The sequence below is a fragment of the Mustelus asterias genome, chromosome 11 (genome assembly GCF_964213995.1).
Source record: "Mustelus asterias chromosome 11, sMusAst1.hap1.1, whole genome shotgun sequence".
NCBI classification, from domain to species: domain Eukaryota; kingdom Metazoa; phylum Chordata; class Chondrichthyes; order Carcharhiniformes; family Triakidae; genus Mustelus; species Mustelus asterias.
Window position 1 is genome coordinate 24,622,102 of NC_135811.1, and position 16,581 is coordinate 24,638,682.

At 41.1% G+C, this 16,581-nt stretch overlaps 1 protein-coding gene across 4 annotated transcripts in view; it reads left to right on the forward strand.

The window, feature by feature from the left end:
* The window catches only part of ccdc186 (coiled-coil domain-containing protein 186), a 100,182-nt gene that overhangs the window by 16,621 nt on the left and 66,980 nt on the right, over positions 1-16,581 (forward strand). For all 4 annotated transcript variants that reach the window (XM_078223263.1, XM_078223261.1, XM_078223260.1 and 1 more), the window contains exon 2: positions 13,329-14,076. In XM_078223263.1, the coding sequence (XP_078079389.1) occupies positions 13,352-14,076 (725 nt within the window). In that variant the 5' untranslated portion in view covers positions 13,329-13,351. The remainder of the gene's footprint in view (positions 1-13,328; positions 14,077-16,581) is intronic.

The following is a 16,581-nucleotide window of genomic DNA, read 5'->3' on the forward strand; positions in this document are numbered from 1 at the left end:
TTTTGAAGTTTAGCCACTGTCATAAGAAATGTGCCAGCCAATTTATGCGCAGCAAGCTCCCACAAATGACCCTGTGATTATGACTAGATAATCATTGTGAAGTTGATTGAAGGATAATTACTGTTGACCAGAAATCCTTTACTCTTCTTAGGAATAGTGTCATGAATCCTTGACTTTCATCTGAGAGGGAAGACATGGTTAGTTTTATATTTCAACTGAAAGAGTTTCTGACAGTGTAGCACTTCCACAGTACTGTAATCGAGTTTGAGCCTTGGTTTTTGTAAGTGCTGCCACAATAACAATTTGGATTTAAATTGCACTTTCCCCAGAGTAAGATGCAACAGATTACTCATTGGAAGTGTTATCAATTGAAATTTGATGCCAAGTTACATCAGATTGGGAAAGGTAGCCCAAATGTTTGGCCAAAGTCTTAAAGGAGGAAAGAGAGATTGGGAGCTTGAGTGAGGGAATTCCAGAGCTTCAGGCTTAGGTAGCCAAACGTGCAGCCACCAATTGTGGAGCAATTAAAACTGAAGAAGCTCAAGAGGCCAGAATTGGAGGAGTGTAGGTATTCTGGAGGGTTATTGGCCGGGAAGATATTCTGAAGGCTTGCAAGGCTGGAGGATTTTCCAAGCATAGGGACAGCCATGGACCGAGAGGAAATAGAAAACAAAGATGAGAGTTTTCAAATTTGAAGAGTTGTTCAACTTGGAGCCAATGAGCTCAGTGAGGAAGTGAAAATTGTTTTGGGTGATGTTGCTCAGGGACAACATGTAGGTGGGGAATGGGAAAGGGTAACTGAAGTGCTTTAAGGAATGTCGTAGGTGATGGTGAGAGAATGGGAAAATGAATCATTGTAGGTGATTTTCTTCTCCACCCTTGTGGATAAGAATGAAACAAGGCAAAGCAGGCCCAGGCAGCTGGATGAATGAGTGTCATTGGACAATGTTATGATTAACTGTCTCAAAGGCTGCAGAGTGAGGAGAAGGAGAGAGTTTACTTTTGTCACAGTCACATAGAATGTCACTTGTGACATTTTGAGTGTTTTGGTACTCTGCTTGACGAGTCAGCAGTTTATCGGAAATAGGATTGAGGGAGCAGGAGGTGGGTCTCATGGATGAAGTGAGCCCTGAGGGAATGAAAGGAAATGGGAGAGAGGTTAGGAAAGAAGTAATTTCAGGGCTGGAGAAGAGGGCAGCTTTGGAGGTTTTTCGGTGAGTGGAGTGGCACAGCCAATTGATTGGGACCAACCAACCAATCTCAAACTGCCTGAACTCCTTGTTGGTGGCAGAGACAGACCAGAGGATTTAAGAAGATGGTTTGCAATAGAGAAAAGTTGCTCACGGTTATCTTTTCAATCCAGGATGATCTTCGAATAGTCAGCCATTTTAGCACACAAGTGCAAGTCCAAGTGCTTTATGCCAGATCTGGTGGTCAATGAATAAATCTGTCTATCATATTGGTTCAAGTCTGTATCTCTTGGGTTTGAGAAAGATGTGATGAGAGCTAGATTGGGGGAATGGCCAAGACGAGAGACAGAGTTATAGTTTTGGTGGGAGCGATGGCATCAAAGATGGAGGTGAGGGTGCAATTCAGCAAATCAGTTGCAGAAATGTTGTGCATGGAGGACGAAAGGCCAAACTTTGGGATTTTTGAAAGCATAGTTGTCAGTGAATTGGGGAGGAGATTTTTCTAGGAGAGGACATAAAATCAAGTAGGATGGGGAGGAGGGCTATGGTAGTAATACAGGAAATGATCAGAGGTGGCCTCATCCATGATTGACATGATGGAAATAGTGAGCCCACGTGATAGGACAAGATCCAGCGGGTGCAGTTGAAATGGATTGAGGTGTTTACAGGGAGGATAAACAGCCAGTAACCTAATTGGAGCGAGAACATGATAAATTGAGATGGAGCTTGAAATCTCCAAGCAAGCGATTTGCTTGGTGCAGAAGCTAAGGGAGGAAGGCAGTGATGATGAGTGAGAAAATGTTGTGATACTTTGGTAGAGAATGAGGATTGCAAATGAAGCAACAGGGTAGGACAAGGTGAGATGCTGGAAGGTAGCACTGGGGTAGTGGACAGAGCAAGATGTGATTTGGTAGAAAATTGGATGCACCACCCATTCTGATGAATCGCATGCTACATTTGAGCAAAGAACCTGTTCTAGCAGGGGTAAATGAACACATTCTCCATTCAAAATATGAAACCAGTGCTATTTATTTTCACAAGCCTTCCAATTTCTTGCTTGTTAATTGGTAGGTAAATGGAAATAGATGATTAGTTTACTCCAAAGATGCTATTTTTAAATTGAATTTGGCAGCAGATTAATATTGCACTGTCTTTTAAGAGGTGACAGTAAATATTGTAAATGTTGCTGTTTAAAAATCAGTTCAGACGCCCAATCCGATTGGAGTATTCAGTGTTAAATATGCTTTCTGTCAGTTGGCATTTTTTTAGGGGTAATAAATTTTGCAATGAGAACTGCAAAGGCAAAATAATTGAAACTGTTATGCTTTGAGGCTTGCTTGATATGTAGTTTGGGGGTGATGCCAGGATGGAGTTGGTTCACTCGCATTGGAAGCCAAGCTTAAAGTTAAAGGATGTCTCAATTTATTGGTACTTTGTCATTAGTAATTGATTTTTGGCAGTTTTACATTTTCTTAAGTCCTGTCCTGAAGCCATTCAGTTTCCCAGTGGAATTTTGATATGTAATGATGAGAAAAATTTACAAAGGAGCAATAGATCGTGCGACACTTTGTGCCAATCCCACCATTTATTTAGAACATGGTGGACAAGTTTATTTATCTGTCTCTCCTCCATATTTCCCACCTGATGCGAATCTCAGTGTCAGCCTTAAATTTATCTCGACTCCCACAGCCTTTTGGGGATGAGTTCCCCACAATCATTTGTAAGGAATAGTACTTTCTGATTGGAATCCAAATTTTCACATCTTTAATTTTAAGATTCAGCCACCTTAATTGGTTTCATGCACCCAGACAAAATAGTCTATTTGTATCTGATCTAATGAATACCATTTCAAACATCTTGTTTAGATCACCCTCAACCTTCTACCGTCCAAACTCGAGGGCTTACAAACCAAGTTTATGCAAGTTCATTTTACCCTTTAGGGCCTGATATCTTTCTGGTGAATCTGCATCTGCATCTGCACTATACTACCCTCAAGACTTCAAGATTTTACCAGGGATGCACTGTCCAAACCTGAACACGGTTGTCCAGAGAGCCTGACTACTTTTGGATATTAGCCCTCTTGAGCTAAAGCCCAACATTCCATTAACCTTTTTCAGTCGATTTTTATATTTGTATGCTAACATTTAGTGATGTATGTATATTGACATCTAACTTTGTCCTTGTTTTGCCCACTCATTGGTCTTTGTATGTTCCTGTATAACTGTGCTCCTTGCGCTTCTTCCTAATTTGGAGTCACCAGCGAACTGGAATGCGCAACTCTATTCTGTCATCCGAGTTGTGGGAATTATCTTAAAAATCTGAGACTCCACTGCAGAACCTTAAGTATTACCACTTCTTACATCCCACCAATCAGAAACAGTCCCTTCACACTCACTCTATTTTGTACTTCCCAATTGCTAACCGAAATCACAAGGTTACTTTCAAATCCGTTTTTGATCTGTTGTGCAAATCATTATCAAGTGTCTGCTAGAAGCTAGCACTGACGCCTTACAGCACCAGGGACCCGGGTTCAATTCTGGCCTCGGGTGACTGTGTGGCATTTGCACGTTCTCTCCGTGTCTGTGTGGGTTTCCTCGGGGTGCTTCCATTTGCTCCTACATTCCAAAGATGTGCAGATTGGGTTGATTGGCCATGCTAAATTGCCCCTTAGTGTCAGAGGGATTTGCAGGATAATACATGGTGTTATGGAGATGGGGGCCTGGCTGGGGTTGTGGTTGCTGCAGGCTTGATAGGCCGAATGGCCTCTTTCTGCATTGTAGGAATTCTGTGATTCTATGTCCATATCGACAGCAAACATAGACACATCCCTATTTACCCTTCCAGCAACCACCTCAACTAGTTATATTAGTCAGGCATGTTACAAATACGTACTGACTCTCGTTAATTGCCTCATACATATTTAGCCACTCAGTCATTGATCATAGATTCCATTAATTGATGTTAAACTGACGTAGTCCTGGTTACTTGCTTTATCCCTCCCTTTTTAAATAATGGATTGACATTTACAATATTCCAAATGCCACAGGCACAATTCTTGAATCTAGCATCCACGGTCTGGTGTGCCTCTATTTTCTAATGGGTGTTTAATACATTTATAAAAACTTTATCTAATAAGGTGGAAGCATTTTTTCACATTCCATTTTGCACTTCTCATTACATAGTTATTATTTTGTTGCTAGATTTCCACTTTTTTAGCTTGATGGTGTCTCTTCAGTTTGACATGTTTGCTTAACAAGGCAAGTGAAGCATTTGCCATTTTGGGGATGTGTGCTACTGGTTTTATACACTCCCAAAAATTTTGAATACCACTGCTAGATGTTTACTCATCAGCACTTCAGTCCCCTCAGTTTATTTCCCTACCATTGGAGGTTTACCTGACTTAAATTTGAAGCCCTAGTTTGTGACATTCCCGTCTCTCTTAAACCTAATGATGTTATAGTCACTATTTGGAAGGTACTCCCTTCATGTCAGATTGTTAGCTGATTCTGGTTTATTTCTTGTCACTTAATCTGAAATGTCCAAAATATATTGAAAATATTCTTGCTTTTGCAACTTGAGCTGTTCTGCTTTTCCCAGAATATAAAAAGTTTAATATCCCATTATAATCACTTTCGTTTTGCTACATTTTCCCTAAGCTTGTGGCTTGTGTATCCCGACTGTAGAAATCATAGAAATCATAGAAACCCTACAGTACAGAAAGAGGCCATTCGGCCCATCGAGTCTGCACCGACCACAATCCCACCCAGGCCCCACCCCCATATCCCTACATATTTTACCCACTAATCCCTCTAACCTATGCATCTCAGGACACTAAGGGGCAATTTTTACCATGGCCAATCAACCTAACCCGCACATCTTTGGACTGTGGGAGGAAACCGGAGCACCCGGAGGAAACCCACGCAGACACGAGGAGAATGTGCAAACTCCACACAGACAGTGACCCAAGCCGGGAATCGAACCCAGGTCCCTGGAGCTGTGAAGCAGCAGTGCTAACCACTGTGCTACCGTGCCACCGTAGTACTACTGTCAGGAGGTTTGCAGTCAACTCTTAACAAAGTCTTACTTCCTTTCCTGCCCGTTACTTTTATCCATAGTGTTTGCACTATCTGATAACCTTTATTGAATCCCTTTTTCTCTTTTGCTATTATGGTGTCTTTTATCAATGTTTCTTTCTCTTCCTTTATGTTCATCCTATATATTCAGCTTCAAGTTGTGCCCCACTTACAGCCAGCTTTCTGTAAAAGCTAATCCACCACATCCATTCAGCTGAACTTGTGCTTCTAGCTTGTTTGTTTTATTTCTTGTTATGCACTCAAACTCCACCGCCTTAAACATTAAATCATTCCACCATCGACACAGTGGTAGTATCTTCCAAATGTACAACCTCTATGATCCAGAAGAGCAAGGGCAGCAGATGCATGGGAACAAGCTGCACACTATCTTGGCTTGGAACTATATTGCCACCCATTCATTACTGGGTCAAAATGCTGGAACTCCCTTCCTAACAACTGCTCCTCTACCTTTGTACATAGTCTCTTGGGATCAAGTAAGACTTACTTCAACTGTGGCTTGATGGGCTTATAAGTCTAATGTGCAATTTGCGGACTTCTGTAGGAAAAGCGGTTCTTAAAGGGTTGGGTAGATGGGCTGTTCAGAAGTTTGTGCGATCCTTCTGGTGCCTCAAGTTCACCTCTGCATGTTCCTGATAAGATATCTTTGTGTTTAGTGCCCTCCCAAATAAACCTTCTGTGTTGGTAGTCGAAGCCAGGGTCTCCTATGAGTCAGGTAGTATGTTCGACCTATTCAGGGATACATTTTGGACATCCCTAAAGTGTTTCTGCTGTCCCTTTGGGAGTTTCCTATTGCAACAGAGTTCAGAATAGAGTAATTGCTTTGGGAATCTGATGTCAAGCATGTCCCACCCAGTGGAGCTGTCTTTGAGTGATTAATGCAACAGCAATGTACTGTATCTACACCACATGGATTGCAGTGACGCAAGAAGGTGACTCACCACCACCTCAAGGGTAATTGGGGATGGGCAGCAAATACAAGTGTTAGGAAAACACAAGTAGTTTTCAGGGATTCATGTTTGTATTGGTAAACATTGGAAATAAGGTATAGTTTTAAGTGGGTTTAATTTAATGTTTCTGTGCTTGGAAGAGTTAAGCCTTAGACTGATGCTGAGGTGTGGGGATTGGTTTCAATTCCAACTAGTCTCTATTGTGTTTGGAGAGGGTTATGGCATGAAGAGTAAATAGAAGTATGTTGCAACAGGGATACACTTCCAGAGGGAAGGGATTTCCTTTGTTCTTAGTTTTAACTGAATTTGTTGGCAGTTGGAGATAAAACACTGGGTAGTGCACATCCCTTAATTCTGCCAGGAGAAGCTGGTGAAGTATTCCATCACAGTCCTCACTTATGCCTTGTAAAGGTGGTGGATAGGCTTTGGGGAGTCGGGAGGTGAATTCCTCCCTGCAGAATTCCAAGCCTCTGATCTGCTCTTGTAGCCACAGTATTAATATGGCTGATCAACTAAATCCCAGGGTGTTCATGGTGGGAGGAAATTGGCAGTGGGGGATTCATCAATGGTAATGCCATTAAATGTCGAGGGAAGCTGGTTAGAGCCTCTCTTGCAGGAGATGATCATTGTCTGGCACTTGTGTATGTGAATGTTACTTGCCACTTTCTAGGCCAGGCCTGAATGTTGTCCAGGTCTCGCTGGTATCTGAGGAGTTGCGAATGGTGCTGATAATAGTACAATCATCAGTGAGCATTCCTACTTCTGATGTTATGATCGAAAGAAGCTGATTGATGAAGCAGCTGAAGATGACTGAGACACTACTCTGAAGAACTCCTGCAGTGATGTTCTGGGATTAAGATGATTGACCTCGAATAAGCAGAAACATTTCCTTTGTGCTAGGTATGACTCCAACCACTGTGCAATTTCCCCTTGCCACTCCGTAATTGGTTTAAACATTTTCCCCTTTCACTCCTTGCACTTTGCACATGGACATGGTGACTTCTCATTCCTTTTGTATAACCTTCTTTAGCCGCAAAAGCAGTCCCATTATCCCAAGAATCTGAAGCCCACTTTCTACAACAACATCTCTCCATATGCTCACAATCCTAAGTATTTTCTCCTTTTGGACCTTGGGAATGATCCATGGATTACTACCCTGGACGTTCTGCTAAATGTAGAGTTTAACTCCTTGAAATCTCTTAGCAGCAGCTTGGACCTGCTCTGAGCCATGTTTATGGCTTCTGCTTGAAACAGAGCCTTTATGTTGCACGTGCTCCTGTTCCAGAATTATTTGTACTTGGTCTATAATAAACTCTGGAATTTGGGAAGCAAAATAGCATTCAGGGTACCAGCTTGGGGATTTCACAACTTCATTGCAGTGTTAATGTAAGCCTACTTGTGACACTAATAAATAAAAAAGAAAAATTAAAAGAAATTGTCTAGCTTCTGACAATCACATCTCTGGTTTTACTACCCGTGTTTTATCACCATGACAAGGTACTTGCTCCTCAAGATGGCTTATACACTTGGAAGAAACATTTCACTTTTTTACGTGCACCTATTACTTGTCTGTCAATGATACCAGCTTTACTACTCGTACCAGTCTGTAAGTTGGTCACCTTCTGAAATATTTCTTCAAAAAAGTTTCCCCTCAATTGTTAGGAAAACAATCCTGTAACGGATTAATTACATTAATCCATGAAAAAGGCAGCTGACTTACCTGCTAGCACTTGTAAATCATATTGACACTGCAATCAAGTTATTTGCCCATGATTCCATAAATGTCAAACTGAAAACTTTGTCTTAGTATCCATTTTTGTCAGATTCCCCTGCAATGAACCACTTTGGTATGTTTTTCTGCGTTGAAGGTGTTGTGCAAAGATAAGTTGTTAAATCTGTCTTTTCATAATTAGACCCACTGTTCCATGCAACTAAATCAAATTATGTTTTTATTCTAAAATGGCATCTCTGACAGGGGTACAGCACTCATCACAATGTTGGAGTGTTAGCCTAGATTTTGTGCTCAAATGCCTGGTGTGGAACTTGAATCCACAAGCTTCTGACTCAAGTCAGAGTGCCACCAACTAAACACCACTGACACATGCCATCTTAGAATTAGTGTGGATTTTAATTGTGCATGTGAGTAATAGTACATGCTTAGAATTGGACTGTAGATAGTAGTTGATATCACATCGAGTTTCAGAATTGGATTAGTAGCTTTAATGATGTATAAATTTAACATGAATCCTGACCTTGGATTAGAGTCTGACCTTTTATAATGAGTATATTTCTTCTTCATGCAAGAATTGAGTGAAGCATCTGGATCGTTGATTTCCATAGACAAAAGTTTTTAAAATAAATCTTGGTGCAATTTATGCATTGAATCAGGGACTTGCTGTGCAAACGTCTAATCTCTCAAAAGTCTAATAAATTAAATAGATGCTTTTAGCTGTTAAGGTATTGAAAAACATAAACTTTCAAGTTTACCATGTTTGCACAGTTTCTAAATTAATACCAGAAAATGCTGAAAATATACAGCAGATCAATCAAAAACAAGAGGGTCTAATGTCAGATTGAGTTCTGATGAAGGATAGAGGTTCAAAATGATCTAATTACCTTTTATGCTTTGTAAATGCTGGTTGGTGTGCTGCGTACTTTCAGCATTTTCTATTGTTACTTAGGGCACTGAACAGATTTACAGTGTAATGGCATGAGGTGACTTTTTATGATGGTAAAGGCTGAGCATAGTCTGGGGAAATTGGTGCAAGTGTAAAGGGAAGATCTATAAATGATTCTGAATAGTAAATATTTGCAATGAAGATGAATCATTTCCCTTTATAGACCTGCTTCCTTCGGTCAAAGTCTTGAATTGTGATTAGTCTGTTGATGCAATTTTCTGTTTCCGGTTAAGATTAGCATAGGCTTGTATTGCTATTGCTTCCAACAGTGACTTTGTAAGCCTCAGGTTTTTTTTACGCACTCTGTTGTTTAAGTCGCTCAGCCTTGGAAACATTAAGTTAACAAGATTGCAGCTTATAGTCTTTTAATTTTGCGCATAAAAAAAGTATGTTGCTAAATGATGGGGCATTTATGGTAACAATGACCAGTTGCCAGCAGAATTGTGAATCTTTGGCATTCTCTACCTCAGAGAGCTGTGGAATTTCAGTCACCGAGTATGTTTAAACAGATTTCTAAATAACAATGGCATGATGGGATATGGGGATAATGTGGGAAAAGGCATTGGAGTGGATGTTCAGCCCTGATCATAATGAATGCAGAGCAGGCTCATTTGGAAGAATAGCCTATTCCTGTTGTTATGTTCTTTTGGTTGTACTTTGTTTCATGACCAGATGTTTCTCAGTACACCAGCCTTGCTGTGTTTTAAAACTAATTTTTGTTTTGTTGTTCATGTTACTCTTGCTGTCGACCATTGGCACATGCTGCTTGCAGAAATTCTTCATTTTGTGTATGTTGCTGCGACAGACGCATATCTTCCAGCAAAAGAACGTCATTACCCTCAGAACATAATTGAGACTAAGTTAAATTTGAATGTTTCAATTCCGTCCTGAAGCCTTCATCCCACTCTCCCTTTAGGCCTTCCTTAAAACCAACTCCTCAGACCAAGTTTGTTTTTATCATCTTCCTGCTATCTTCTTATGGAGGCATATAAATAGTAAAAATGTGGTAAAAAGAGTATGGCCAATTAGGAACTTAAAAGGGGATTTGAATATAGAGGCAGGCGGCATGGCTGAGGTATTAAATGAATACTTTGCATACATTTTACCAAGGAGGAAAAAGTTCCCCAGGAATGGTGGCAATCGAGGAAATTCTGTCCCTTGAAGGATTCAAAATTAATGAGGAAGAAGTGTTGAATAGACTGTTGAAACTGAAAGTTAACAAGGCACTGGAATATCCAAGGATATTCATAGAAAGAATCATAGAAACCCTACAGTACAGAAAGAGGCCATTCGGCCCATCGAGTCTGCACCAACCACAATCCCGCCCAGGCCCTACCCCCATATCCCTACATATTTTACCCACTAATCCCTCTAATCTACGCATCCCAGGACACTAAGGGGCAATTTTAGCATGGCCAATCAACCTAACCCGCACATCTTTGGACTGTGGGAGGAAACCGGAGCACCCGGAGGAAACCCACGCAGACACGAGGAGAATGTGCAAACTCCACACAGACAGTGACCCAAGCCGGGAATCGAACCCAGGCCCCTGGAGCTGTGAAGCAGCAGTGCTAACCACTGTGCTACTGTGCCGCCCTGTGAAGTGAGAATGGAAATTGCAGGGGGAATGCCCATAATCTTCCAGTCTTCTCTAGATTTGTGAGGTGCCAGAGGACTGGAGAATTGCAAATATTATGCCCTTGTTCAACAAAGGTTGTAAGGACAACCCAGCAATTACAGGCCAGTCAGTTTAACATCAGTTGTGGGCAAGTTTCTAGAAAAAATTCTTCGGAATAAAATTAATCGTCACATGAGAAAATGTGGGTTGAATAGGAAGAGACCGTATAGAAGGGGAAATCATGTTTAACTAACTTGCTGCAGTTTTTTAAGGAGGTAACAGAAAGGGGTTGATGAGGGTAATGCTTTCAATGTGGTGCACTTGGCCTTTCAAAAGACATTTAATAGTGTCACACCACAGACTTGAGAAAAGTTATAGCTCACGGAATAAAGGGACAGTAGCAATGTGGATGCACAATTGGCTGAATAATAGGAAGCAGAGAGTAATGTCAATGAATATTTTTCAGGCTGGAAGAAGGTTTATAGTGGTGTTCCCCAGAAATCGGTATTGAGACCCTTGCTTTTCCTGATATATGTATATTAATGATCTTGGTGTGCAGGGGACAGTTTCAAAGTTTGTGGACGATACAAATATTGGAAGTGTTGTAAACTGGAGAGCACAGTGTCGAACTTCACAAGGACATAATCAAGTTGGTAAGGTGGGCAAATAGGTGGCAGATGAAGTTCAATATGGAGAACTGTGACGTGATGAATTTTGATAGGAAAAAAATGGGGAAACAGCATAAGATAAGGGTTATAATTTTAAAAGGGATGCAGGAGCAAAGGGACCTGCATGTGTCTGCATCGATCATTGAAGGTGACAGGACAGGTGGGAAGAGAGCAGTTAATAAAGCATATAGTATTCTGGGCTTTATTAACTGGGGCATAGAGTTCAAGAACAAACATGTTATTCTGCACTTATACTAGTTAGACCTCAGCTGGAGTATTGTGTACAGTTCTGGGTGCCAAACTATTGGAAGGGATGTGAACGTATTTAAGAGTGTGCAGAAGAGGTTTAGAAGAATAGTTGAAGGGATAAGAAACTTCAATTATGAAAATAAATTGGAGAGATTGGGACCGTTCTCCTTGGAGAGAAGAAAGCTATGAGGAAATTTGATGGAGGTGTTCAAAATCATGAAGAGGCTAGACAGAGTGAATAGGGAGAAACTGCTCCTGCTTCTAAAAGGAACAAGAACGAGTGGGCGCAAATTTAAGGTGATTTGCAAAAGAAGCAAGTGTGATGTGAGTAAACCTTTTTTCCACGCAGTGTGGTTCGGGTCTGGAATGCACAATCTGAAAGTGTGATAGAGGCTGGTTTAATTAAGGCATTCAAGAGGGCATTAGATGATTACTTGAATAGGAACAACGTGCAGGGGAATGGTACTGAATCAGAATGCTGATTTGGCGATTGAATGTAGACACGATGGACCAAATGGCCGCCTCCTGCGCTGCAACGTTTCTGTATTATAGTTCGGTGTTTGGGAATGCAACTGCAAAATGCCTTGGAGCATAAATGCAAGTTGTTCCGTTAATGCATTATTATGAAATATTTATGCATGCAATGCAATTAATTACTTTATTCAAGTGAAGGACCATTTTGAACTTTTGTTAACTTTTCCTGGATTTATTTTTTTGGACTATCGTAACTGGTTAAGCCACACAAGCATTTATTAGCTTCCTTATTTACTAAATGGCATGTTTATTTAAAAATAAGGTTTCTCCTTTTGTGCCTAATATTATCAGCTGTGATTGGTGATGCCCTGAGTTAAGTTTTGTGAAATAATTGGGTGAACTTACATTCTGAATGTAGGGCTGAATTTTGTTAGGATGCCAATAACTCAAAAGGCAGGGTCAAATTTGGCCATCCTGCGGAGCCTCTACTGGATTCTGTGGCAATGTGGCAATTAATGATCTGCTGTCACGGCTCTGATCTCCAAGAGCCACTGCCAATTGGAGGGCTGGCAGTTTTTTTAATTGCAGCACCCCCACCAAGAGTGGTGGGTACTTCTGGGACTGCACTTAGTCAGGAAAAGGAGCAAGGATGCTACTAGCAGGAAGAAGTGGTGTCGACATCAGGGCCAGTTTGGCAGGCCCTGGTCAGGGGTTGGAGGTGGAGGGGGTTTCTGGATGACTGCTGAAGATAGATGGTTTGTTTTGCAAGGTGGATCCTTGTTGCTAGGCTGCCGCCTCTTGGGCGACAAATTGCCTGATGATACACCATACCCTCCCAAAAAGACCACATGAGAGCAACCAGGCTTTAATGGGCAGTCTTGCCATGCGACACAGGGCACACCCATAGAGTGCTAGCAACAATGAACAAAGGCTTTTGAGTAGCTCTTAATGGACCACTTAAGGGCATTGGTTTTCCTCTGGTAGGGAAGCATTCCCTCACCATTGACCCAGTTCCATTGGGAAGATTAAGGAAATGTCGCTATTTTCCCAACCCATTCCTGAGTGTGCTTTTAAATTCTGCCCGTCATGTCTCGTGCACAGGAGTTAATTACTTAGAATGGCTGCAGTTCTCTTTTCATGATTTTTTTTTAAATTATAAAAAATCAGACCAATTTATCACTTAAAGAATGGCTTTCATAGTCTATGTTACAAATATTGCACTTATTATACTTAAAACAAGTCATGATGTGGAGCTATTTATTGTGAGATCTATTTATATTTCTGGAACGCATCCTGTCATAGAGGAAAGCAGCTGTGTGGGCAAATGACCTTTAATTTTCAATGCATTATTTAGTGCACATGTGTGATCTTGCCTTTTCAACATATCCATTTTGTATTTTATTGTTATAGGATAAATATTTGAATGACTGAGAATGGAACAACACCCAAATGATCAGGTTGCTCTGCAAGTCACTGAGCAGCTGTCAAGCAGTGATAATGAAGTACTTTTGTTGGTGATTGATGATGCCACAGGTGATGACGTTATTAATGGTGGCACTGCTGCAGAAACTGGTTTGTTAAATGATGCGTGTGTTGAGTCAGAGACGGATTCAAAAACCAAAGCATTGGAAGTGGATACAAATACCGAATGTGAACATGGAACAACTGAGATCCAGTTGGAAACACAGGAAGTTGAACAGAGTACAAATAACTTGGCAGACCATGGCGGAAGTGGAGAACCCTGTGCTCTGATAGCATTCAAAAGTGGTACGGAAAAAGTGTCAGAAAGTAAGCCAGAGGCTAGTGACTGTATAGAACTTAATCGAACTGCCAATCAAACATATTGTGCTACACCAGAGACATCAAAGCAGGCAGAGCCTACTGATTGGACCAAATGCACATCTTACCCCGCTAACAAATTTGATTCCTCAAGTCCTTTTGATACAAAAATAACCAAGGACCTGATGTCCAGGATGGAGCACGAATCTTCTCAGGATGCTTTGCTGGATGAGCTAGAATCAGAGTTTAACATCTTTTCGACAGAATCCTCCGTGAACTGCAGTTTGCCCAATGGAATTACAAAAGAAAACAGTGCTGTCGTCATACTGAATGAATCAATACAAAGTAAATGCCTTCAACAAGAGAAGAAAATAAAGAAGTAAGTGTAAATAATGTAACTTAAGATTCTAAAAATAGTTTGTGGTTTTGTCAGTATGAATGTATACAATAATATAAAAGATGTATAAGCACCATTGTATCATTGTAGAATTTAGAGCACAGAATAGTGGTTGATGGATCTACTTGGACATGCTTAGTGACAGATATTTTCCATAGGTTCAGTGCCAAAGACCTTTCATCCCAGTGAGCTGTCACATTTTGTTGAGCATTGTGTACCTTTTAGCCTGCCCAGTATCCAAACAATTGTAGTGAGTGCAAGGATCACAGAAACACCAGTGTCAACATAATTCTGCTTACCAGAGTTATTTAGTGATTTCTATGAATTCAGAAAGTGGTTGGGGAAAGCCACACTCATTCTGTTGTAGAATACAAATGCTTTCTCTCTGGGATTTTGCCCACAATTGACATAGGGCACAGAAGCCTAGTGGTCATGTTGCTGAACTAATAATTCATAGATTTGGACAAATCATCCCAGAATGTGACTTTAAATCCCATCATGCCAGTTTGACAACTTTAGATTCGTTTTTACAAATAAGTCTGAAAATAAAAAGCTGTTAACAGTAAAATTGATTGGAAAATTTGGATTATTGTAAAAAGTCTGCATGATTGACTATGTCCTTTTCAGAGAATCCCTGCAGTGCAGGGGGCCATTTGGCCCACTGAATCTGCACCAACTTTCCAAAAGAGCATCACACCCAGGCCCACTGCCCTGTCTCCATGCACTTACCCAGGCTAATCCACCTACCCTACACATCGCAGAATACCAACGGGCAATTTACCATGGCCAGTCCACCTAACCTGCACATCTTTGGACTGTGAGAGGAAACTGGGGCATCTGGAGGAAACCCACTCAGACGCAGGGAGAACATGCAAACTCCACACAGTCACCCAAGACCGGAGTTGAACCTGGGTTCCTGGCACTGAGGCAGCAGTGCCATTGTGCCAACCTTTAGGGAAGGATATCCTCCCTGTTTATCTGGTCTGACTAACACAGTTGATTTTTTTTTTAACTTCCCTGCCTTGCAAACCACTAATGGTTTAGGCTGGCCATTATCACCATTGCAGGGCATCAAGGGACAGGCAATAAATTCTGGCAATGACTGAAAGAAACATAAATGGATTTGCAGTAATGTTTTTTAAACTATTCCTCGATGTAGAAAATTTATGTACCTTGTAAAACTAGACAAGTAGATTGGTCCTGACCAGACCAACATTTGGTGATTTGCTGCTTGCCTTACGAAGTGTATCATGCTCAGCTTGCTCTCTAATTACTTCAAAAGGAATGCTGACTTAGCACGTCGGGCTGAAATATATTTCAAAAATATTTTGGTGCAAATTTATATATATCTCAAATTTAGGTAGTGGGGCAAAATCAAATGTGCATTGATGCTTATAACTGAAGTGAATGGTTTAGTTCCTTCTAGGGAACAAATTAATATATTCCAAACACTTTGAAAATACTGTGCACCTGATAGCTGCTGGAGTTTAAAGTTTGTTTGTTATCGTCACAAGTAGGCTTACATTAACACTGCAATGAAGTTACTGTGAAAATCCCCTAGTTGCCACACTCTGGCACCTGTTCGGGTACGTTGAGGGAGAATTTAGCATGGCCAATGCACCTAACCAGCACGTCTTTCAGACTGAGAGGGGAAACTGGAGCATCCAGAGGAAACCCACACAGACACGGAGAACATGCAGACTCCACACAGAAAGTGACCCGACCAGTATTCGGACCTGGGTCCCCGGCACTGAGGCAGCAGTGCTAACCATTGTGCCACCATGCCGCCAGTTGTTTACGGTGGATTTTATGTAGTGTATCTGGGTCAGTGGAAGAACACTTGGTGTGTGTGGCATTTAATAGCCACCTGCTGAAACTTTACAATTTAGTTCTCATACCATAACTTGAAGCTAGTTGTGACAAAAACCTTAGAAAGCATGCATATATGCTGAAGCAGGGAAACTGAGCAGAGGTTTTTAATATCCAGGGTTTATAATATAGACCTGAGTGGTATTCATGTATTTGTAGCCTCTTTCTGTTCTAATGGACAAGGATAAAAAATTAGTTGAAAGAGAAGAAGCAGCATTAGGAGAATTATCAATGGTTGGGAGTTCACTGAGTTCAATGCCAAAGAAATTGATGTTGAGTCCTCCACTGTTAACTTGTGTTAATGTTAATATTTTAAATGCATTTCATATACATTTTAGGTGCTTAACTATTGAAGGGGCAGTTGAAAATCCTGTATGATAAGGTCAGAAGGAATTACAGAAGAATTGAGACAATATTTTAAGTCAGCAAAAGAATAGTGGGTGGATTGCATGGCAGTCACGTAGTACCCATGGGCGGCACGGTAGCACAGTGGTTAACACTGCTGCTTCACAGCTCCAGGGTCCCGGGTTCGATTCCCGGCTCGGGTCACTGTCTGTGTGGAGTTTGCACATTCTCCTCGTGTCTGCGTGGGTTTCCTCCGGGTGCTCCGGTTTCCTC